Source organism: Harpia harpyja, chromosome 1, assembly GCF_026419915.1.
Source record: "Harpia harpyja isolate bHarHar1 chromosome 1, bHarHar1 primary haplotype, whole genome shotgun sequence".
Lineage (NCBI taxonomy): Eukaryota > Metazoa > Chordata > Aves > Accipitriformes > Accipitridae > Harpia > Harpia harpyja.
In genome coordinates, this window is record NC_068940.1 from 11597010 (window position 1) to 11621674 (window position 24665).

The 24665-nt window shown below is 37.9% G+C and overlaps 1 protein-coding gene across 4 annotated transcripts; it reads left to right on the forward strand.

The window, feature by feature from the left end:
* Positions 1 to 253: 253 nt before the first annotated feature.
* On the forward strand, positions 254 to 24627 carry EEF1E1 (eukaryotic translation elongation factor 1 epsilon 1). Of its 4 annotated transcripts, none has more exons than XM_052775465.1 (5): positions 254 to 445; positions 2242 to 2442; positions 10009 to 10104; positions 22235 to 22331; positions 24524 to 24627. In XM_052775465.1, the coding sequence occupies exons 1-5, from the start codon at positions 344 to 346 to the stop codon at positions 24610 to 24612; spliced, it is 585 nt and encodes a 194-aa protein (XP_052631425.1). In that variant the 5' UTR covers positions 254 to 343; the 3' UTR covers positions 24613 to 24627. The 4 variants fall into 4 exon arrangements, with proteins under 4 accessions (XP_052631425.1, XP_052631571.1, XP_052631491.1 ...); XM_052775611.1 differs by lacking the exon at positions 24524 to 24627 and adding an exon at positions 22463 to 22494; XM_052775531.1 differs by lacking the exons at positions 22235 to 22331; positions 24524 to 24627 and adding an exon at positions 16849 to 17513.
* Positions 24628 to 24665: the final 38 nt, after the last annotated feature.

A 24665-nucleotide genomic window follows, 5' to 3' on the forward strand; every position in this document is an offset into this window, starting at 1 on the left:
AGAGACCACACCCAGGAGGCGTGGCGTAGACCCCTCACCCATCGCTCCCGCCGCGCTCATGCGCAAACCATCATATGGGCGGGGGAACGTGTCTCCGCGTCTGCGCATGCGTCCTTAGTGATCAGCTGCTCTTCCTCCGCCCCCGCGGGGCTTCAAAGGAAAGCCCGGCTCAGCGCATGCGTCGGCTGCGCCGAGCTTCTGATTGGCTGGCCGGCTCCTTCAGGCCAATAGCAGCGACGGTTCCTTCGGCGGTGTGGTTGCCTGGTCTTCCAATGGGATTGGCGGTTGTTGTCAGGTGGTGGCCGTCGCTGCCCTTCCTTTCCCAGGTGGTCCTCCGCCAGAGATGGCAGCTGCCGCGCGGCCGGGCCCGGAGGAGCTGGCTTTGCTGGAGAAGTTGCTGGGCCTGCCGAAAGGGAACAAGTACGGCGTCCAGGGGGAGCGGAAGGTGAAGGGAGCGAGGAGGGGCCGGGAGCGGGCCGCGGCGCGGGCGGGCGGGCGTCCACGGACCTCCTTCCCTAACGGCTTCTTCCTTCCCCTCCCGCCTCCACGGCCCGGCTCGCCGCGACGATTCTCCCCCTGCCCTTCCCCAACGTGTGCCGCGGTGCCTGAGGTCTCCCCCCGCCTCCAACCCCCCTCCGGGGCCGGCGGGCCCTGTGCCGGCCTGAGCTGCGCATCCCCGCGCGGTCAGCTCTTCCCCTCGAGCGGGGGTTTCACCTTTTCTCCCTCAACCCCTTCCTTCACCACCCGCCTGAAGTTGTGGCTGTAGGGCCTCGCCACCTACTCGCAGGTTCTGGAAACCTCTTCCATCTGCCTGTGGAAGGGTTATCGTGTGTCGTTGGAGGGGTGTCGGCTTAAAATGTGCTTGCTCTTCCACCACTCTCCTCTCCCTGCGTTTTCCTGGTGCCAGGGCGGTTATATCTGTGCTGGTGCGGTTAAATTATGTGCAAAAGATACGTTGTTAGTATCAGAAATGCATCTGTATTGAAGAACTGTTGCTGTTAAATACTTTTCTCTTCTAAAGTAGATGTCTTGATATTTTGAAATTCACATGGAAGCATTAAGTTCCGTGGTTTAGAGGCACCTGAGGCATGAAAAATGTAACGTGGGGCTGAGGATGTCACAAATGTGTGAGGGCCTTTACATGATTCCCTCTGAGAGACAACAGAGGAAAGAAGCTGTGCAGTTGCCTTACACTTTTATATGTTTTTTTCTTGACTTTATTTACTGTTTATGCTTTTGAGTCCCAAATATCACTATATGCATTCTTTGGTTGCAAAAAGTTCCTTAATTATTTAATAACCTAAATAGTTTTTTAATGCTCTTACTGTAAAGTCTGAAAAATCAAGTAACTAGATCTGTCCATAGTTTTTCTGACTGCATGTTCAGTGGAAAAATTGAATAGTAGTCAAGGACTCTTGGTACAGCTGTAAGATGACTATTGTGCCTTCAATTTGCATCTTATGCTAATTAAATCCGAACACAGACAGGCTCCTCTGTGTGGTCAGATGCTATTAAAAAAAACCCTCTGAAATATTGCATTTTAATCAGTTTCTCTTCTATCATTTGATGCCATAAATGACTGAATGAATAGGCTTTCATCTGTTGCAGTGAGTTTTAATTCATTCACTTAATTTGTGACTCTTAGCAGTTCAGTTTCCTTTCCCACAGTTTAACATGTGGCAGTGTCACAAACAAAGACATGGTTAAAACTAGAGGTGCGTTGTGCTGTCCTCCCCTAATACCAGTGAACTACTACTACCTTCTGTCAGAGCATTTGGCAATAGAACAGTAAGTATGAATAAGCATTTCAGTAAATGGCTACTGCAGTCTGCTCAGGGAAAAACTGGATGCTGCTGACTTTACAATCTTAAGTCAGAGTCCTGAATTTGAAAATGAGTTAAAAGTTAGTTAATAAGATTTCTGCCAGTGTTAGAATGAGCAATACTATTTCTTGCTAATATTGGCAGAATTTGGTAAATTGGAGCTAAAAGCATCTCGGTTTGTCCACGTGTATGTGTTGAATACACTTCTGTACAAACTGAAAATAAACCTCCCCATAGAGTAAAAAGAGAATATACGTGGGGTTTTTTTATGTTACTACCTTTAGTATGAATACTTCTAAATTCTGATATATTGCTTTAAAGATCCTTTTAAGGAGCTATAAAAAACCCACTAGCTATTCTTACAGAGACTACTTTTTGAATGAGTTGTTTAGCATTACACTTTTGTTTCCTCTTCTAGGTTCCTGTTCTTCAAACAAACAATGGTCCTGGTCTGACAGGATTAATTACCATAGCTGCCCACCTAGTTAAACAGGCTAAGAAAGACCAACTGCTTGGAAGTACTGCAGAAGAGAAAGCTGTTGTTCAGCAGTGGTTGGAATATAGAGTGACTCAAGTAGATGGATGCTCTAGTAAAGAAGATACTAGAATAATTCTGAAGGTAAGGAGCACTTAATTACCTTACCACTGAATTTTGGGCTGGCTAGACCTTGAAGATCACAGTGCTAATGTGTGTATCAACAACCAATTAATAAAACTGAGAAAATGCTGAAGACTTTACAGCATCTTTAAGTACTGGCTTTTATCCTGTTTGCTGCTTTTCACTTTTATTGACAAAAATAAGCCAGCAACCTGAAACAGGAGGGAAAACAGCTTAAACTGTAAAATATATGAAGCAGTGCTGTTACATAGAGCCTTCCAGATAGTTTAGAGATTGTTCAGTTGTCTAGTCTCTTATTAGCCATGTAAGATGCCAGTTTCTTACTATCTTCATAAAACCTCAGTTATAAACAAGTTGTGTTGTATTTTGAGATGACACTGCTCTGATTGTTTTAAGAGCTATTCTTATTGATTTGGTAATTATGGAATACAGGCCACACTTGATGTTGTGGTATGTGGTATTGATACCAAAAGGAGTTACTGGACAGAATTGTGTGTAAAAAGTGAAATCATAAAGGAACCTCTGCAAAACTGCCCTTCACATTGAGCTACTTTGTATGGAGGCTTTGGTCTACTGCATTAAACTTCTCTTGTAGTCTGAAGCTTACTTCCTCTTAAGCAGGTGGAAGCAGGAAAGAGAATCTCGAGGGTCATCCTGTTTGAGCAGCCAGATGGCAGGGAGTAGATGGCAAAACTTACTCTATTTTTCTTCTTATTCCTTGTGACTGGTAATTAGTATTTGTGCAGTCTTCTGGGAACAGAGCTTGAAGAGAAAATTTGCTTTACACTCTGCTAAGGTCTCTGTTTACTAAGTAAGTGTGTATGAAACAGCAGTGAAATTCAGTCAATTTTTAAAGTGTTTATTTTTTCTAACTTTAAAAGTGTGTTTTGGTCAGAAGGTGCACAATGCTCAGTGCTAGTAGTGAGTCTGGGTTTAGAAATAGCTTTGTGAGCTGCAAGGTATTAGGAAGGTTGGCTTTACTCAAGGCTAGCAGAGTCTTAATTAATACTTGTGACTTTTGTTAGGTGTGGTGAGTCTGAGTCAGCTAGAACTATTGCAGAAACCAAAGATAAACTGAAGCCGGGTTCAAGAGTTACTTTAAATCAACAAAAATCTTGCATCTTAAAATGGTGCAAAGCAAAACCTTGTTAGTAATCTGTTGTCCTTTTCAAACTGACAGCCTCCTTGGTCTTGAGGGCTTGGAATCTCATGCCTGCTTTACAAGGATCAACTTGGTGAAAGCCATAAAGAACCGTTTCTCTCACTTACACCCCGGATAATCTGAATTATCTTAATCTCATTGTATCTGTGGAATATCTTCCATTGGTTAAGCATGAGTTTGTTTACACTGCTTCTCTTTTTGTGACATCTCTGGTCTTATTTTCTATGTGCAAATACTATCAAAACCTTTATGGTCATGGTTACTCTACAGATACTGCATGAAAACTGTCTACCCTTTGGGATTTTCAGAACTTGATTGAAGGAGGCATTGACTAATCAGGGTTTAACTTCAGGTTTAGCTGTACTTTGACCAGATGGTATGACTAGGTGGCCCTCAGAGGTCCCTGTTGTGTAATTAATTTTTTTTTTTAAAAACCTTTATGACAAGTAATACCGGTTGTTTTTCAAACAAACTTGTGATGCCTTTTGTTCTCTCCCAAACTGTGAGAAGACCATATGAGGATAAATAAATAACTTTTTTTTACCTTTCTTGCCCTTCTATCATATAAAAACCAAAAGCAAGTCTTCTGTCTTGTTATAACAAAACACATCTGCTCTGGATGGCTTAAGTGATGATACCTGCTTTGTCAGCACACACAGATGAGTATTTGCGGAACTGCATTTGAGTATTAAAACCAGACGCAGAGATATGATGGTTTCCTGCTGAAGCTGGTAGCTCTCTTCAGTTTTAGCCTTAGCCACACTGGCAGTGTAGAAAAGACAATATACTGAAATACAAATACGTGGATAAATCAAGTGTTTCCAAACAAAGCAAAATTTCCTTACTGAGAAATGGTTAATGTTACTTGAGGGAGAATCTCTGCCTTTAAGGATATTCTAATAGATACTACCACTGTAAAATTTTCCTATGGATTTTTTTTTTTAGCAGGTGTTGAATAGCCAGAATTTATTTTGACACAGGGCTGCTGTGGAATTGTTCCAGCACTAATAATTTCACAGTATAGCAATTAAGATTTTTTTTTTAATTTGTTCTCTTGCCACCATGATTAATCAGAAAAAGAGGCAGCCTACCATTAAAGTATACTATGCCAAAAGGGAGTACGGGTGAAAAAAAACTAAAATAGGGAGGCAAGTCTGAGGTTGTAGTTTTACAACGTGTCTGGAATACACAATGGCAGTCTTGGGACAGTTGCAGCCTAGAGCCACAATTTATAATAAGCTGTGCCAAAAACAGTTCAGTCACTTCTGCTATAAACTTTAGGCTGCCTCTATTTAACCCTTAACTGAGGTGATGTGGTTCTGAAAAACATCAGTAAATAACTGCTTTAAAGTTTGTTAATTTGAACAGGAAGGGGTTTCTGCCTTAGGAAAATAGGTTCTTAAATTGTTCTTACTGACATGTTGACTAAAGCTGTTACTTGGCATGAAAACAATCATGAAGTAGTCAGACCATCTCAGCCAGGTTTTTTATATTCATTCAGAGCAAATGCCATACTGTTCAGAACTGGCTAATGAAAGTGCTCTTGGAGTTTTGTTTAACTTTGATTTGTGCTCCTGTGCTGGAGAAAATAAATGGGAGCAATACCTCTGGACTGTTCTTCAGAAGATATGTAGGAATGATGATTGTCGATAGCAGTGATAACATAATATCAAATGCATTATGTTAACTTTCTCTTCCACAGGTGAGAGGGTATTTTCCTTTGCTTCTTCCATGTTTGGTTAGTGGTAAATTAAGCTGCATAGGAAAAAAAAAAAAAAATCTGAAAATTACTGAGGAGTTGTGCTTGATAACTAGTAGTTTTTTTACTCTTCTGGGAAGGAATTGAGAACCTTTGTGAAACGCTTGCACCATCAAATGTCTACTTAGATGTTAATGAATTCCATTCAGGAGATGTGAATGTCTCTGCTTTGTCAATTTTAGGTATTCAAAACTTGAGGGTTCTCCCCCCCCCCCCCCATCTTCAGAGGCATATTCTTAAATAACTGGGAGTTTGTACTTGAATTCACAGAAAAGCTTCCATAGACATGTAGAAATCTGTAGTCTCTGAAGGATAATTATAACGCAAGAATTTTTGTGTACTACTTCCAGTGTCTCGTACAAAAAATGTTCCATGATTTCAACTAGTTTTGTCCCAGTTTCCTGTGCTGTCTGGCTGTAGTCATGAAATCCAATTAGAAGTCTGAATAAGAGAGCTTCAATTCTTGTTTAATATGCTTGTTTGAAAAATTACTGTTTCCACAATATATAAGCAAGTTAATCCATGCTCTGTCCATGCTGTTAATCCACAGTTCTTGTACACTGTTTTTTGACAGACTTCTAAATGGGATGCCTACCCACTTTGGCAAGCTTGTCCAGCAAGCATTTTTTTTTTTTAAACTTCAACATTCAGTGTTTACTTCTCTCCCTTTTCTGGGGAGCACTAGGATATTTTTGTGTGCTTACAGGTGTAAAAAAATGAATTTTGATTATTTGAGCAACAAATGTTGCTCAATTTTCTTATGTCTTTTACAGGAAATGCAGTATGTTGATTATAATGTTCTTCCAGACCAGGTTTAGCTCATAGGTTGCCAGTTAGACAGAAAAGTCTTGCATTAGAATTAAAAATATGGCTATGCCCCAACAGCGCAGTTCTGCTTTTCTTGGATATGGCTGCAGAAGCCTTTTCTTGGGTTCTGTGTTGTCAGACGCTTTCCTGAGGCATTTGAGAGTGCTCAGCTCTTTGTCTTTGCATGGTGTGATATAAAGGCATTTAGGGCATAAATGACCTTGAGAATATTGCTGACTGAAAGGTTGTGCTTCTGTGTGTAAGGGAAGTACAAATACCAGCAGTGTGGTGTTACAGACAAAATATCCAAAACAAAATCAGAGTATGAGTACATCCATTGTAAGCTGTTGAGTTGTTGTAAGAAGCAACTGTTACTTATCTGAGCTGCTGTCTCAACTTGCAGTGACTGGAATAGATTCAGTTGCCTTAATGAATGAATTGGATTACAATTAGATTGCATACTTACAAGACAGTAAGCGATACTGTGGGGTAGTCATAAGTGTGCTGTGGATGGGATGTGTTGAGCTGTCACTCTAGATATGGGCTGTAAATTGGATTTTTTTCCATAGAACAAGCAAATGGAAATCCATCAGTTAGTCCATAAATAATGCAATGTCTCTTCTTTCCGTTGCTTTTTCCCCCTCATACCCAAAAATGGAATTTGAATTGCTGCAGTTGTTCAGTGCATATTAGTTCATCAGACTGTAGTTATGCCTTAAATAACTGTCTGAGATTTGAGAAGGCGTTTCCTGAGGGATTGCAACAATAAGTTCATATAGTTACAAGCAACTTCCAAGACTATTTCAGTCACTTAATACTGGGATTCTATACACGTAATCAATTTTAGTGACGTTCACTATGTGAAAGACAATGATACAAATGACAGCTAACAGACCCGAACTTCCTGGATGTAACAGAAATTCAAATACAGTTTTGTATTCATATTTTCATTAATCTCTTCAGGACAGGAACACTATTTCAGTTTAATACCGTGGTCACTTAAGAAACTTGACTTTCAGGAATTTTAACACAGCTGGCTATTAGCCAATAATATAATCATCTATGGGAAGCATAACCCAAGAGGCAAGATTAACTAAATGTGCCTAGTGCACACGAAGAAAAAATTATACTGTGGTGTTTCTGTAGGTTTCAAAATTAGCTTGACTTCCAGAATAAAATCAGAATAACTGTCTGTATTTTATGGGAGTAAAATACATGTTCAAAAGCAAAATTGTAAACTATATGCTAATTTATCTAAAACTAAACCATTTTTGTCAAATTCCATTTGCTCAGTTAACTGACTTCATAAAATTTGAAGACCAGAATAAGTAATTGTTCACGCTATAATGACTTATCTTGCTTTTAAAGTTTTAGAATTTTTTAGTTGATTAGTATTTTGAGTATATGTGTGCAGTACATGCAAAGAACAAATTTATTCTTTGTATGATATTAACCCATCTTTGTATGATATTAACCCATCCTGAAAAACTGGGCAAACAACATTGCTGCATAGAAACTAGCTTACCTCTTGAAGATGTATAAAACTAAGAGTTAGCATGCCATAACTTCTTTGATGCAGAAATCCAAAATTTTGAGCAGGAAAATAACTGTGTTGATTGTACCTTCAGAGATTACTTTACAAAATCCTGATTCCATAGCCTAGACTAAGAAGAAAAGGGAGGCGGGGGGATATAATTTCAGTGGTGTTACTTGTCATTATAATGTATGTTGGAGTTTCTGGTTAATCCAAACGAAAAATGCTGATCAGAATAGACAAGTTTATGATTTTTATTCTAGTAAACAGATCTCTAGAGATTTTTTTTTTAATTCCTGCAAGCTTTTTCTTCTTAATATTGTATTTGTCTTTGTGTTGTGTGTATGAAATTCCTCAGAACTGTAGTTATGTGTTTGAAGTAATTTAATAGCTAACTAACATGAGCAAAGCAGTAAACCAGTCTAAAGAAAAGAAGCTGCATAGCCAGGGGCAGATGACCTTACAGAATTTTAACTATGCAGGGGTTAATATTTTTCCCTGATTTGCTCTAATAAAAGAAATCAAAGCAGACGTGAGGATGTTTAAATATTACAGAAGTACAGGAGTCCTGTCATGAAGAGGTTATTAAAGAAACAGTAAGGTGGCATAATGGACTCAAACTTGTCAAATGCAAATGCAAGGTCAGATGTCTTAAAGTCTCAGCATTTTAGTTTTGTGTTTTGGGGGTTTTTATGTATGCACTGTAGGATGTCTCCATATCAATAAAATTATGGAACCACAAAAACTGCAATATGCTTAAGGCTAAATGCAATTTTTAAATTGTTCACTAATTATTAAACCCCTTCTTGCCCTAGACTTTTTTTATATAAAAGGTTGTCTTAAAATGGAACATGCTGTAATTGAGACTGAAAAATTATTTCAGGCATGTTTTGAAAAATGGTGGTTATGTTTAAGTTGCTTACCTCTGTTTCTGGGGCTGTGGGGAGGGGGTGGCTTAAGGAGATCTCTGAGGAAAAGGAGTGCATTTACTACAAGTTTTTTCAACCAGTAGAGGAATACTAGCAGGAAGAGTTTCCAAATCCAAGGAAAAGCTGGGAAACTGTTTTCATATATTTCATAAAAAGAACATTATAAAACTAAAGCTTGCTTATGCTGGGATCAGAGTTAAAGTAGATAACTTTGTTTGCTGTTACATTTCTTTCTTTAGGGGGAAGTAGAAGGCAGAAAGGTGTATAAATTGGATGAGAAGTAGGTAAGATGTGGAGAAGAGGAAGGACAGGTAGAGAGGTAGGGCTGATGTGCGATGCCTGTGTTCTCAGAAGTTATACGCTTGAGCAAGAAGTCTGTCAGCCTCCTGTTTTCTGGCAGAGAATGACTGCATACAAAAAGCCATGAAAAAGTGTATTTCGGTGATACAGATCTGAAATATTCATTGAACCTAAATGGAAGCCTTCTACTACCCACTCTTATAGCCTCTGATATGGTCTTGTTGAGAGAGAGATAATCTTAAAATGCTGAAGCAGTGCTCTCTTCATACAGACTTAGATAGCAACTGAATCGACAGTACCAGTCATTAAGAATTGCTAGCAGTGATTTCAACATTAATAAAAGCAAGTGTCAGATGATACCAGCTGATGGGCATCACGTTTCTGGCATTGAGCTTGAAATGTGCTATTTGTCTCCCACCCCACTATCCCTTTGTGTTTCCCTGGTTCTTACATGTTTGCAGTTCCAGAACCTTGCTGACCAGCTGCATTGAGTAAGTACTGGAGGGCAGGAGAAGCTGCTGCTGGAAGAGCAATATGCTCTCCTTAGATCATACGACTGCATTTTCCTCTTAACAAATGTTAAACATATAACAGCGGTGCTTCTGAGTCATATGCGCTAATAAAAAAAATATACCACTCTTGCATTTTTTTATTCCAGTATTTTGAAGCCAAGAAAAGACAGATTTGAAAGTATTTCTGTGGAGTCAGCTTAATACGTAAAATAAATCACACTTGTATTTACAAAAATTTGAGTGGATGTAAGTGGGGGTATTATGAAAAATTATGTGCTAGCAGCAAGCTGGCTAGCACTTTGTTTAGAGACCAACATTTAAATTTTATTGAATTCTCACTGTCAAAGAATGAGGATATTTGAGTTTATTATCTTGACACTTTTTTGAAATTTTATCTTCTTTTAATGTTTTTCTCCTTTGCTGAGTTGGGATAAATTAAAGCTGAAGTTTACTTTTATATGCATGGTCTCCAGAGGAAGTTTTCTGTTATTTTTAACAATTGCCTTAATATTTTGTCTTACAAAGTCAATATTACAGCAATATAATGACTTTTTCCTTTTTAGAATCTTAACATACATCTTGAAGATAAAGTCTACCTTGCAGGAAACATTTTTACATTAGCAGACGTTTTGATGTACTATGGATTGCATCATGTCATGGTAAGTGTTATTTGCATTATTTTTATATGTACAACTGTCATGTTGTTGTTTATCTAAAGGGCAGTTTATTATTATAGAAGCTGACCTACTGATTTGATCAGTGACAATTACAGAACAAAAATGGAGAGATTTCTTACAAGAACTTCAAATAAACTTGTTTTTAAGTTATTAATTTTTTACTTTTTTTAATATTTAGCTATGGATCTGTCAAAAGAAGTGTATTCTCTGTGGTGTCCAGAATGCTTTAGTTTATGTAATGTAAGAAGGACGATACCTATCCCTGTGTTTCTAGGTATGAGGACTCTCTCTGTTCAAGTCTGAAACATGACTGCTTACACAACTACATGGGGAAATAGAGAAATGAAACTGAAAGGACATGTCAGAACTGAAAGTACTGACCTTATTAGTATTGGAGAAATGCTGCTGGTGCTATGGAAGATGCATGTCAATTAAGTTCCTGAAGGATGAATGCATATAAAAGTGTGAGCCATAAGAGAATCGGTGAATTCAATCAACTGGTTGAATGGTTACCTCATACAATGAAAAGCAGGGCTCTGGGAGAAGAGTGCAAGAATGCTACACTTCAAAAGGGAGGCAGGGGGAAGATCAAGTAATGAAATACTACCAAAAATGAGAGACAACTTAAGTATATCTATGTTGACTGTCCAGGAGTAAAAGTTCAAATGAGAGAGTGTCAAGCATAGGATAGGGAAGGGAAGCTTAATTTCAGAAGGTTTTTGAAAACATGTTAAGAGTAAGTCACTTAGAAGTAATTCTGTTAAATCCTATTTGCCTTGTAAAATATCTTAAGTAGTAGGATAGATGTGTTGACTAGAGTGTCAGAATGGGTTACCTTTCACACATGGTATGTAGACGTAGAAAAAACATATAAGTACTTTCTAAAAACATGACTGTATGTGCTGTAAGAGAGTATGAGTGCAAATGAGACTTAAAAAAAACTTAGGCAGGGGAAAATCAAGCATATTTTAAATTTAGAGTTTGCTCTAGAGTAGACCACCTAATCAAGAAGAAAAGATACAAGTTATTGCTTTGGGAAATAGAACAGATGGTAAAAACAAATGACTTGGTGCTCTTGGGTGCCTGCAACCATCCAGACACTACTTGGGACAAGTTTATAGTACAGCATCTGTTTCTGAAATGTTTGATTTCATGGAAGACAGTTTTCTGAATCGGAAGGGTATAAAGGGCAAATAATGGGGTGGCTATCCTAAAGAAAGAGGAAAATCTGGAATCTACTAGCTAGGAATTACATGTATTTTGAAGGTTTTGGAATTGATTAATACTAGTACTTAACTATAGAGGTAAGATCTTGAACTGTAGAATCCTGTGATTTATTTTTTTAATTATTTTTATTTTTCCTGTAATGAGAAGAGAGTAAGTTCAGAGCTGCTGCTCTGCCCTAAGCTTTAAAGGGTGGGAGATGGGGAGGCAGGGAAAGCTGCCGTATCTCTTAACGTGATGTCGTCCAGGGAAGCAGTCTGACATATCCACCACTGTTTCAGCTAAGCCTTGTGCAAAATACTAATAAATGCTTCCTATAATCCCTCAAGAGAGGAGGTAGAAATGGGAGGCACAGGGAGGAGGAGACCCACAGTTCTTGCTGTCCGTCAAGCTGTCTAGAAAATTGATCTGAAAATGTTACTGATGATGACCTTTAGGATTAATCTCTCTGCTTTTGATAGACTTAACAGCTACAGGCTAACACAAATGTTAGTCATAGAATACTGTAAATATTAGTGACATACCATGATCCTCCCGAATGAGCCAAGTATTATTAAAACTTTAAAAACCTTTGGATGTACATTTCATTGAAAAGCTTTGTAAGACCACCCAGTCCTATTGCTCACTTCTTCACCTGTGGTTACATCTTCCTTTCTTAGTGTTTCTGAATATAGATCATACATCTTTATATTCCTCCCCTCCTCCCACCCTCATTCTGCCCTTCTCGGTATCTAGAGGGGGGGTTCTGGAACCTGATTCTTCACTGTCCAGGCTTGTCCATTTGAACTTACTAATCAGTTTGTCTACTGAACAGCAACAACTCTTAATTTTGCAGCTGTATGGCTTTCTTTCATTCTTCCTCTCCCTTCTAGTTTTCTTAATAAGCACAATAGTACTCTGTGTTTAAATATCCATATTGTGGGAAGGGAATTAGTATTTTAAGGAGTGAGGGTCAGATTCACAGGTAGTGTTTCAGGCTGCTTGCAGACTGAGTCTATTAATTAGAACTACACATTTGTAATAATAAACAGGAACTAAATTGTTCTGCATCATAATATGTCACAAACACTCAAAAAATGTAATGCCTCATACTGTCTAAATGAGCTTTTTCAATCAGTGGGATTTACATTGTCATATGTAATTCCATGCCTCCATGTATCTAATATAAATATTGTTATCTTCAGACACTTTGATTACTTAAATACGTATGTGGATAAATATGACGAACACTGAAGTTCTACTAGGTTAAAGCATAGATTGCAGAGGAAACATGAATTTGGAAGCATTGCTTGAAGATAGTTCAGGCAATCACTAAGCATTAAATTCCCCTTGTGGTAATGAACTTGTTTTCATATCATTTTTTTATTTAAAATTTTTTAAAAAGTTTCCCTATGCTTTTATTCTTAAGTATTTTCAAACAGCACAAGTCCAGTTCTAAGAGAAGTAATCAATACGAAGATTGGTCTGGTTTTATACTTCAAAAATTTTGTCAGAACCAAAGAAGTAGTCTCAAATATATGTCTGACTTGAAAATTTCTTTAATGTGGTCTAAAAAAATAACTTATGGGTGGAATATATCTGCAAATGGAAGAAGCCTCAGTCAAAATTTTGGGGTCAAATCAAGTACAAAACAAACAAAGCTGTTCTCCTCGGGTCAGAACTACTAATACTGAACTATAATGAGACTCCAATAGTAGTTTGTTTTCCAGTTAATTTTTTTCATAATGAACATTTCCTGTAGCAAACAGATTGCCATGAATTTTTGTTAATATTCACTGATATGCTGCTTATATTTGTACTGGGATAACGGGCTTTCCTTCTAAAGAATGATGCTAGAAATGATACTTAAACTGAATTGCAGAAAACAGTCTTACTTTAAAGAAAAGATTTAATTTTAAGCATGTTCCTTTAACAGCAGAAAATTAGTCAAAACTATGTGAATGTACATGTATTTCATTAAATACACCATTCAACTGGTTTTGTTTTTTCTCTTTCCCTTATACCTAAAGGCTAAATTTAAAAGTGAGATAGTATCCTTTTCTTGATGCTGAAGAACTTCAGATGTAGACAGGTATTTTTAGACTTTCCATGCACATGCACCGTGTGGGAATGGGAATTTAAGCCTGCATCCCCAATGCTTCTGAAAACAAATATAATTAAAGCTTGTGTATTTATAGTCCTTCTAGAAACTCTTCTAGTTGCATTGTATGATGACCACCTTGGTTACCCTTTGTGAGCCTTGTGGTGGAAGAATGAGACTTTTTTTTTTTTTTCCATGACATAAAAAAAAGCCTGTCAAATTGAGTGTCTGCTTCTTTGCTATTAAAATAATTGCTTTAATAGCAAATAATTATTTTAACAGCAGAACAGCAGCCTTTCTTAACTTGGGGGAATTATCTAATTTAATGAGGAAGAACAGAAAATACCCATCTAACAAAATGTTGTAAAAAATGCCATGGAAGTGATCTCTAAACAATTAACCCAAGAGTTATCTTCTGAGTAAAAAGTAGAGCATGCCACAAAGTGCTTTTTAATATATTTCACTGATAGAGTACATTATGTAAATAAGTAAAAATATCCTGCTTGTTGTGCCTAGAGTACAGAAAGGGGTTTTGTTATTAGAGTGGCTGTCTGGTTTGCCCTTCAGATGTTTTTTCACTACACTAACAGAATGGAGGAGGACTAGTTTTCCAGACCTTATTTTTTATTTACATCAGAGAAATGCGAAGATTGAGAATTACCAGTATAAAATTATGGGGAGGAAATACTGTATCCGCTGCAAAATCTGAAGTTTAGTTCAGCATTTTCATAATCAAGTGCTTACGCACTAAAGACTTTGAAAAATGGTATTGTAATTATAACTTGAAGTGTACAACACTCACAGAACTTAAAGTGACAGTGTTTTTAGTATCTGCTCATACTTAAACACTTTTCTTCACTTTCAGTAATTTTAGATGGCCTTAGAGTACACACATTGCTCTTTTCATGCTCTATGTTGCTTTGTGAATGGTACTACAGCTTCACACCAAGCACCAGCTTCCAACTACCATTAATTATAACAAACTGCAGGTGATGAAAAGCATCTTCCCCTAAATGGTACTGCATGGGGGCGTTTTGTCCTGAATATACTGTACTTGCAGAAGCTCAGGCAATTTGCAAAGCACTCAGTGTTACATTTTAATAGCTTCCACTTTTTGTTTGTAATGCCTTTAAAAACTCTGGAGTCTTTCCCCTTATCCATGTTATTCTCTTCCACTTGGCTAATGCTGATTAACTCTCTTACGTTTCTAGCTCAGCAAAAATAATATGGGGCTGTGTTTTAACTGATTTGTCTGTGCACTTCTATCGGACTATATAGCTGTAGGAGTAGTGTTTACATTTCCATACCAAGAAAAAGCAAGAAAAAACAGATTTTCTCGTACTGCCTGAACTGGGGTTCATAACAGTTCAAAACTGCAGAATTTTTTGTGGAAATACACGTGCAGTGCTATGCTTGTATTCTGGCAGATGAGTCCCATAGGAAGAAGAGCTGCTTGGGTTTTGGAGCAGCTGCAAGATCCCTGCTTTTTGATTGTTGCCACAGTTCCTCTTAACGTCCTGTTAATAGAGCTTTAATGCTATGTGGCATTGGTTTAGAATTCCTTCCTGCAACTCCTTGAAATTACTCTTCCTTGGTATTTTTGGAGTGGTTCATCTTCTAGTATATATCCTTATTTTCTTTTTACCTCTACATGTTTAAAGCTTTCTAATTCTAAGCCAAGTGCTGGGCTGTGTGAAAGAACAGTAAGGAGAAGCAGCAAATGTTATAGGCAACTCTTGAAATTGAAAGGGCTGCTGTGTCATGAAGTGAAATCTAACATGGAGTTAGTTTTGCACACCAGCTTTTCACTTGTCCAGCTGAGTAAATGTGTATCCGTAGCCCCTCCTGTGATTTAAAGTTTGTTGGAACATATTTGTTTCCAGCTGTCCTGTGCCCAAGATCAAATTTGCAGTGAACCTGCATTATCCATGAAGTCTAGTGTTTGTAGAACAAGGCATAAGGAATATGCCATCTGTTTAGCTTTTGAGGAGGGGATTAACCTTGATTAGCTTTAGAAGTCTAAACATGAAAAATATTAGGCATGTCTAGCTAGTGATTTGTCTGTTAAAACTATCTTCTACAGGTGCACCCTTTCTCATTGTCTGCAGGTGTTGTCAAGATGACTAAGTTAAGCTTGATGGCTAACTTAGCTAACTGAAAATGAAGTGAGGTGAATCCTGCACTGATTGGCTTAAGTATTGGTGAGATAAGATAGGGTAGTTGATGTGAAGTTCGCATTTTGTTCCTGATGCAGTTTTTGTAGTTTCTTTTGAGGACTACCCCATTTGTAATTCAGTTGTAGTAGGTTAATGTGAGGAAACAGATCATTGTCTAAACTGATGAGCTAACTTCATTACAGGGGAATGAGGAGACCTAAAACTGCTAGTCAAGGAACAGTAATACAGGTGATACAGGATGGGAATGGTTCTTCTACAGCTGGCTTGAGACTCAGAAGTAATAAAAGACCTTGTAGCGAAGCTTTGAGGATGTTGCTGACTTGAACTTAGAAGACATTGAAAGGTATAGTTAAGATCTGTAATTGTAGGTGACTTTATCTGAGCCAGTTCTCTGATAAAAGTAAATGTAGGCTTGAAGCTCTTTGTTAATCTTAGCCACAATTCTGTGGCAAGGAGCTGTTGCAATAGCTATATCATAGTTGGAGGCTTCTTCCTGACTGATCTTGCAGCTCTGTACATCTGGCTTAAAATAGGCAAGTGACTGTGCTGTTCACTTGAGAACTCTGGTGAACAGCAGGACCTCAAACTGTAGGAGTAAGTGATAGTACTTTAAATATGTTTATGAAGTATGGACAGGTTTCCAGTTTGGTTTACTGTGGTAGTTTGAATCATGCCATTGCTATCTTAATGATGTGAGCTAGCACATCTGAACAGTTAAGTGTTAAGCTATGCGGTTTCTTAGTAACTATTGTATGACTATTGCTCAAAATGGAAAACAACTTTCAATTTTTCCATCCAGTCTGAAAATGCCTGAAAAAAACCTTATTCCTGTGCTTATAATATTCCTTGACATACAAAGTAGTCGCTTTGAGGCAAGACCACCAGCTAAAGTGAAAGACTTGTGCATGTTGTGGAACTCTTTCCTGCACCCCCCAATACTGTATGGATAGACAGATGCATTAAATTCAAGCAAGCTAATGCCCTTTTTCACCCTTCTCTATCATACAAATGTATATTCCACCCTCCAGGTCTGTTCATTTGAGTAAATTAAAAGTAAATATGTATTTTGGGCTGTGAATTGTAATATGTGAAATTAAGATAAAATGCTGCTGGACTGTAACAACTTTTTATGTGAGCTGAAATCAGCTGTAGAACTATCCACTTCTATTTTACCTTACCACATGTTGTGACACTAATGGTGCAGTGCCTTGTATTGTTGGTTCCTTATTTTTCTTCTCCATGCAGGTGGACCTCACAGTGCAAGAAAAGGAGAAATACCTTAATGTGTCTCGTTGGTTCAACCACATTCAACATTATCCAGGTGTCCGACAACATCTGTCTAATGTCATCTTTATCAAGAACAGATTATACACTAATGCTCATTAAGGAAAATTTTAACGTCATGTTGGAAGGGTGTTTGGGAGTTTAGAAGTTACGCTGTCCAAAACCACTAACTTGCAAATACTGGTTTGTAACCTTCTGTATGTGAACCAAAACTGTTGATGCCTCAAATAATATAATTGCATTGAATTGCTATTGTTCATTCAAGAATTTGAACTAGTTAAAGAACTGTATCATGTATCTGATTAAATGCAAGAATGGTAGAAAGATGGAAATTGAGTTTTAATTCACTATTTTTTAAAAATGAAAAGTACTTTGAATTAAACATTCAAGAGTAATTACATGGTCTTTGTAGGAAAGAATTACTTATTTTCCTTCAATCATTCACTCCTTTTGCTATTTATTGAATTTTTACGTATGTCCCGCTTTCTTTTAATTTTATTTTCCATGGATGTTTACACTAGTTTTGTAAAAGTTAAGAGCTATATTGTGTGCCAAGGATGTGAAAAAGGGAACATGCAAATGTTACAAAGTATTTATGTGACTGAATAAATTATTTTAAAACTGTAGTCTTAATCTGGCTGTGAAACTTCTTAGTTTTTCTTCAGTAAAGAAAATGAAGATTTTTAAAAGGTTAGTTCACTTGCTGCTTCATTTTGTGGTATATGAACTTTTATTTTGATTCTAGAAGCATTTGCTTTCAAACTGGGTAACAAAGCTAGTGATTTTCAAGATTTTGCATATGTCTCACTTCATATGGTATTTCCACACAAGTGTAAATGCAAGTTTCAAGATGCTAAAAAAAACCACCAAACCAAACAAAACCAAAAAACCTCCCTCAGTTTAAGATAATGAGGTAGCCTGTGAATTTCACTCTCAATGTTTTGAAGTTTGTTTTAAAACCAAAGACACTTTTGGTGAATCAGACATTTGGACAGGTCATTTCACCATAGAATGTGGTCCCTCCATTTTTATTTTTAACAAGTTTAAAATTGCTTATATAATGCCCTAAGGATACATCTGAATTGGGTAATTACCTTCTGCACAATTCAGTTAACACTTCTTTTAAAGCACTGAAAGAAATACAAAAATATTTTGGTATTTTAGTTGATAAACTTCTGTGTTGGTTTCTACAACAGTGTTGAGCAAACAACTTCAGTTGTACATTCTTTTGTCTTAACTTGTGTGATACTTTAGGAGCCTCCCACCCAATAAGGTAGATACAAGGTAGATATAAGGATATCTTGGATAGCTGTTTGAGCATTTTGAATGTTACAAGGCCTTAAGAAAAAAGTAGGTAGATAATGAGATGAGGTAATTAAAATGTATCCTAACACATAAAAGGACAGAAGAAAATTGCATGAGTAAGCTTAACTTGGACAATTCCAAGCTCTCTAATAGGTGTCTTCTGTATATATATAATTTCTTTAGAGGGTTTACAGGCACACAGTGTTTGTTATTTTCAGGAATATCTTACATTGTTAAAAACGAAGATACTCTTCTTTGGTTTGAAAAAGTTCTCATTGTTTCCCAGGGGCTTAATTCTTGGCTTCTACCATTTCTCCTGTTAGTTATTCTTGTTCTTTGCTATTTAGAGGCAGGCCTTGTTTACTTAATTATGAAGATCTTACTGAAATCATGAGATCTGTTCAAGAATTGTGGAGTGAGCTTTAGTGCAAATATATGTTAGAAACTTTATATTCCAGGCTTTTCATATTTGACTACCTGAGGGCTTCAGGTTTTTCCTGTCAGTAGTTGCACTCTTATTTCCCAATTTATTCAAATATTTGTTGCCTAGTAGTATGTATATAAGTGAGTTTGGTTTTTTTTCCCCACTTCTGGCTGGGAGCAAATGATGATGAGATGTGACTTAGAAAAAATACCTATACTTCTACTAAATTCTACTATAATGAACCATTTTCAGTTTCTGAAGGGGAGCCGTGAGTGGGAATCATCAGTGCATTTGATCAAGGTTTGGGCAAGTTTTACATTCATCTTATGGATTGTTTGTTTTTATATATGCTATTGCAAATGAGAATGATTTAAGTTTTGTAAAGTGTATGTGCAAGCCTTCGTTCATGGAAATAGCAGCTTACATTACAGCTACGAACACTGAAATGGAACCAGAGCTAAAAATATTGCTGAAAACAATACTGTCATCTTTTCAGACAAGCTTTGTAGTGATGATACAAAGTGTCTTTTTTTGTCTTTTTTTTTTTTTTTAATCCCAATCAGCTGCTGTTTCCAAGTGTGGGGATTTCTCAAGGTGCCTACATGCTACCGCTGCAGTATCCCCTAGCCTCTTGTGCCAGTTTTGTTTTCTCTGGTGTAGAACAGAAGTGTTACTTGCTGCTGAAATGTTATTAAAAAAAAAAAAAGTTCAGCTAACAGAAAGATGAAATGTTTAGAAGTGGTTTAGTAAAATTTAACTCTGTACTATCTAAAAGGCATTTAGTCATTATCATGTGCTAACTTGAGCATTTCAATTTTCTCTCCCCTGCGAGGAGAAACTTAAGGGGGTAGAGGGTTAAATGCAAAGAAGGATGAATTGAGACTTTGCCTTTATAGAGATGCCTGGGAAAACCAGATGGTATTGATTTCCTTCCCTTTCCCCTCTTCTGTCTAATGCCTTTTGATCATCAAGGACAACTAAATCTGTAAAAAAAAAAACTTCTGAAAAATCATAAAAATGCGGCTAGGTCTATCTGAGATTGTATGAGGTACTTTTTTTACGATGATGCTTCATATTACTTACAGATGAGGTCTAGTGTACGTGAGCTTTCAAATTAACATTGATGGTCTCTATAAAGAGCGTGCGTGGGTAAATGTGCTGGTTTTAAAGCTACTAGCACTTGTCTTTCTGTTTCTGTAATATTTTATTATACTTTCACTGAACATTAGTAAAAGTGACTTTCCTCCCTTGCAACCCCCTTCTCCTTTCCTAAAATTTCAGTTGCTGAAGGGCACAGTAAATACTGTGATGTTGTTTTACTGTTGTTGCTTCACAGTTTGATGATGATGATGACCATAGTGGTGTGTAGAATTTATTTTCACAGCATTTCATGAACAGTGACACTCTCATTTGTTAATGTATCTCATCATTGCAGTATTATTATTTTGCATAATTGTTCTATCTAATTTATTCAAGGGGCCTGACATGTTATGGTCTTTTAAGTATGTGCCTCTAGGACTTGAGGTTGTTGCCATATGGTGAGATAGTGCTGCATGACAACCTTTCAGCAACTGAAGAATTCAACAGTGAAATAAATATGATAATTGTAAGTGTTCAGTGAAATCTTACACTTACCACTTTGACTTGTCTTTTTCCACTTGATGCCAAGATGACCACTGCTTGCAGGCAAGCCAGGTTGAAACAGGTGTTCAAGTATTGCATCAGATATGTTAGAAATATGTTGATGATTTTCAGTTGTCTGTATGTGTAACTTCATTCTCAAGTGAGAGTTCAGTTTGACTTCAGAAGTCTCTAGGGACAGTTCTTTTGTGTCATTAGTGATTTACCTACCAGGTTGGCACCCCAGTTTTCCACACAGAAAACAAGTTAGGAGGTATCCCTTCTGGTTAGCAATTGAAACAGTCCAATCAAGCAAGTTTTGTTACCTTTCTTCACTGCCCACCCGTAGTGAGTACTTGCTTTCAAGAGATTTGCACCTATTGAATTGCTAGAGATTCTTGGGGCATTTGGACCATGAAGTCTCCTAGCTAGCATCTTAGCTGTTTGCCTGTAAGAGGTAATGTTTTCACATGGTTTTAATCTTTTTTTTTTTTTTTAATCTTTTAATCCTTCTCTATAGCCTACCCTACCCTCTTCAAAATATTTCTAAACTGCAAGTAGCCCTTCTCCCAGGAATTTCTTACTACTGTCTGAATCTTTGGAAGAACATAGGCCTGGAAATGGGGGACTTATTCTTTCTTTTTTTTAAGGTACATCTTAAACTTCCCAATAGGTGTTGGCTCATTGGAGTATCTTGATAAAATAATTCTTCAGCTTTGCTTTCTTTCTCTTGCACACATGCATACACACGCTTACTTAAATTATAGCTGATGGAAGAGTAATCTAGACTCTTCATCGTGGGTGTGGATCCTGGGTTATTAGCACGGAGCTGAGACTCTAACTAAGGTTTAAGATGGACGTGAGTACTTTGCAGTTCAAATAAGACACTCATTTATATTAACTATTTTATATGAAAAGGTGACTTAGAAGTGTTAACCTGGTTTTGTCCATGAAATAAAATACAGCCAAGTAACATTACAGATGAAGAGAGCTGTAGAACTTGGGCATCTTTATTCTCTTGGTTAAAAAGCAGTAGATAATCAAAACTCTGCTTCTCAGTGCTGTGGATTTGGAAGACATGAGGACAAAGTACTTAAAGAGATTAGCTGAGAGAGATGAAAATAAAGGAATAGGTACAACTATAAAATCATTATCAAGAAATCCAGTGTAATCTTTCAGAGGTCCGGTTCGTATTCTTTCTGATCTGCTAGCATCTTCTGTTTGCACCTCTGGAGGTGATTTATGGTTTGTCTGCTACATGAATGCTGAAGTTGGGAATAGAGACATTATCACGATTTTTCTTCAAGTAAATTTGCCTTGGTATGGCCGTAAATTGATTTTATAATTGTATGTGTATAGAGAACCTAGTATGTAATTTTTTGTACCTCTTATTTTTGAATTTTTTCGCTAGGAAGAGGGATCTGTAGGCCTATTTTGATTTTTTTTTTTCTTTTTTTTTTCCCTTTTGGTTTTCAATCTTACCACTTTTAATCTTTGGTGTGTTTCACGGTCTTTAACTTCAAAGTGTAATTGCAATGATGCAGCTGCTTAATGGATTAATACGTTTAATATTTTCCCCCTAAGAGCGGTATTTCTTCTTTGCATCTATAATTGGATCGTGCTGCTGCTGTCCCTAACGGAAATGCCAGGTTTCATATTCACCATACACCTGAGCACATGCTTACTCACTTAGTAATCTTAATTTTTGTTCTGGATTTATCAAAATTGAATTGTATTCCATGCATTTTTTGTGCTTGAATTTTACTGCAAAAGATGCGTGAGGGGAGATGCCATCGTGCGCCTCTGCTGCGCCGAGCTTTCGGATTCAGGCTGGGTCTTTGTATCCCACCGCTGCATGTCTCGAATATTAGATTTATAGTACTTCAGAGCCCAGCTCCAGGGCGATATACAAAGATACCACAGATTGGGGGGGGGGGGGGGGTGGAATTGCTTTTGTATCAAGGGTTACTTGTTGCTGCTCTGTGCACGTTTCTGCAGGCGTGGCCTTTATTTTCCGCGCTGGTAGTGACTACAGGCACCGCGGCTGCTGCAGAACGCTGCGCATCCCATCTCTCACTCTGCAGGCAGGCGGGAGGTGAGTAATTCTTCATCGTTGCTGCATCTGAAGGATTCCCCTTTCCCTCCCTACGCTACCTTGGCCCCTTTAGGAAGATTTTCATCTATTAAACTTTCCCTTCTCTGTTGGAAGAACTAAATCTCTTTCAGCATTTCCAGGCTGGTGATCTAATTTGACAGCTCGTCGGTGATGTCTATTCCACTTCAAAGAGGCAGGTAGCCTCGGGCTAGCCAGCTGCATTGTGGATTCTGCAGATTTGGCTTGCTGTTCCTGCTGGGTGTCATCTGTCTTCTTAGTCTTGCGGTGGATAATTTTTGTCCTCCCTAGCATCATCTGCCTGAGCAGTTTCTGCCTGGCAGGCCTGTCCGTCCAGGTTGAGCATCAAATACAGTAGCCGCACGGCTAATCTGACAAGGCACTCCTCCAAACAGCGCAGCCCCAGGCCTGCTTTGGCCAGCATCGGCATCGCGGCCCACAAACTTCCAGCCATCACGATCGCGGTCTTGGTCTCCCATCACGGGCGCAGCCCATGGACTTATTCTGCTGGCGCAAAGTACGTCCCCCGCCTCGCCCTCTTAAGGGCCGTCGCTCCGATTGCTCCCGTCCCGGCAGACGTCTGCCTCAACAGGTTTGGGTTTCCCTGCCTGTTGCCGGCATTTGACTCGGACACCGCCACTTGGATGAAAGAATCCTTTAGTGGATTATCATCGCTAGACAGCCCGTGGGGGAAATGACAGGACTCGGCACGTTCATCTGAAGATTTTGCAATTCGGAGTGCTGCTAACGCTAATGGGAAGTGGCAGGGTGATCCCTAAAAGAGAAAGCGGGTTCCGTTGCACGGAAAAAGTGACAGAGGTTGTTTAGCCTATCTTCCAAAAAAATACATGATGACTACATATGTTGATTTTCATGCTCCAAGCCATAGCTATTTCCATATTTTTGTGACTTGATGACTACTTCCTACAAACTGACAGGTTAGGGGCTCCACAAGTACTGTCTTTTTATAGCCATCACCTCTTTTAAGTCCTCCTTAATTTTTTTAAATATGTTTTGAGAACAAGCTTGATGGGGCAGTGAGAGTAAGCAAGGGGGAAAAAACCAAAAACCAGGCATAAATGCAGCACATAAAGCATATTCTTTAAAAAAAAAAAAAATATTCAAACAAAGAGGAGAAATGGTTTCAGGACAGTAGTCCTAGAAACCGACGCACTTACCTGTCACAGGATTTGCCCTTGTTGCAGTCCCGTAATTCCAAACCTGACATTATTCATGATGTAAAAACTCTTTCCTAGAAATGCAGTAGTTATAAACCCCCTTAACTACCAGATTTCCTCCTAGCAAATAAAAAGATAGCTGGAGCACAGGGCTTAGAGGGGGAAATAACGTGTCAGGGAGACTAGGAAAGGATGGCAGCTAGACTGGAAATGGATAAAATTAACATTTGAACACTTCTACCCCTAATTATTAATGATCATCAAGCCAGCTGGAATATCCTATAGATATTATTAATATATGAGCACTAGTGTATTTTACTGGTGATTGTCAAGTGCTTATGTGCTTTGGATCCAAGTGGAAAAATATAAATACTCATGTATAGGGTGCAAGAGGTGGTTACTTTGGGGAAAAAAAAGATGTGAAAGGGAACAGTATTTTTTTTATAACAATTCTTACCTCTGCTAATTGCCTATTTAATGTAATATTTACAGACTATGTAACAGTGAAGGAGTGAAAAACTATTTTAGATTGTATGTTTATGCTGAATTTAATAATAATGTTAGTTGAAGTATCGAACACTTCCCAATGTAAGATTCATTTTATTATTTATAAAGATTCTAACTATATTTTGACTGATTGGGGGGGAGAGATTGTTTCAACAAAACCAATGAGCTCATTTTTAAGGCTGAGTTTAGAAGATTATTATCAAAAAATACTATAGTGATTTCAGTGAGCAGTTTCTGAGCTTTGACGACGGGACACAGAATTCAGTAGTAGGATCAATTTTTGTGTTTGTTGTAATAGCGTCACACAATAAAAATGAACCCAGTTTTTTGGGTTTTTTTTTTTTTCCCTCAGCCAGGCAATTGTTCCTACTTGTAAAAGCTATGCAGAGTAGAACATGGGCAGAACTCATTTCTAACAAAGAATACATACTACTCCTGTTTTCTACTAATAAAAATATTAATTGTTCCAGCTAAACTGGCTCCTTTCAGGTATTCCGGGTCAGGACACTGAAGGTTGCAGCAACTGTAGCAGAATTTGTGGTCCAGTTCTTCCTTCATCGACCATACACAGACACTGAGCAGTGTGGTATGTATTGCAAATAAAAAAAAAAAAAGATGTGTAAAAAACCAA

Excerpts from the sequence above, each read along its gene's own strand:
- EEF1E1 (XM_052775465.1), top strand. The coding sequence starts at position 344 with ATGGCAGCTGCCGCGCGGCCGGGCCCGGAGGAGCTGGCTTTGCTGGAG. Across the intron at positions 446-2,241 it reads GCGTCCAGGGGGAGCGGAAG|GTTCCTGTTCTTCAAACAAA; the intron begins GTGAAGGGAGCG and ends TTCCTCTTCTAG. Across the intron at positions 2,443-10,008 it reads ATACTAGAATAATTCTGAAG|AATCTTAACATACATCTTGA; the intron begins GTAAGGAGCACT and ends TTTCCTTTTTAG.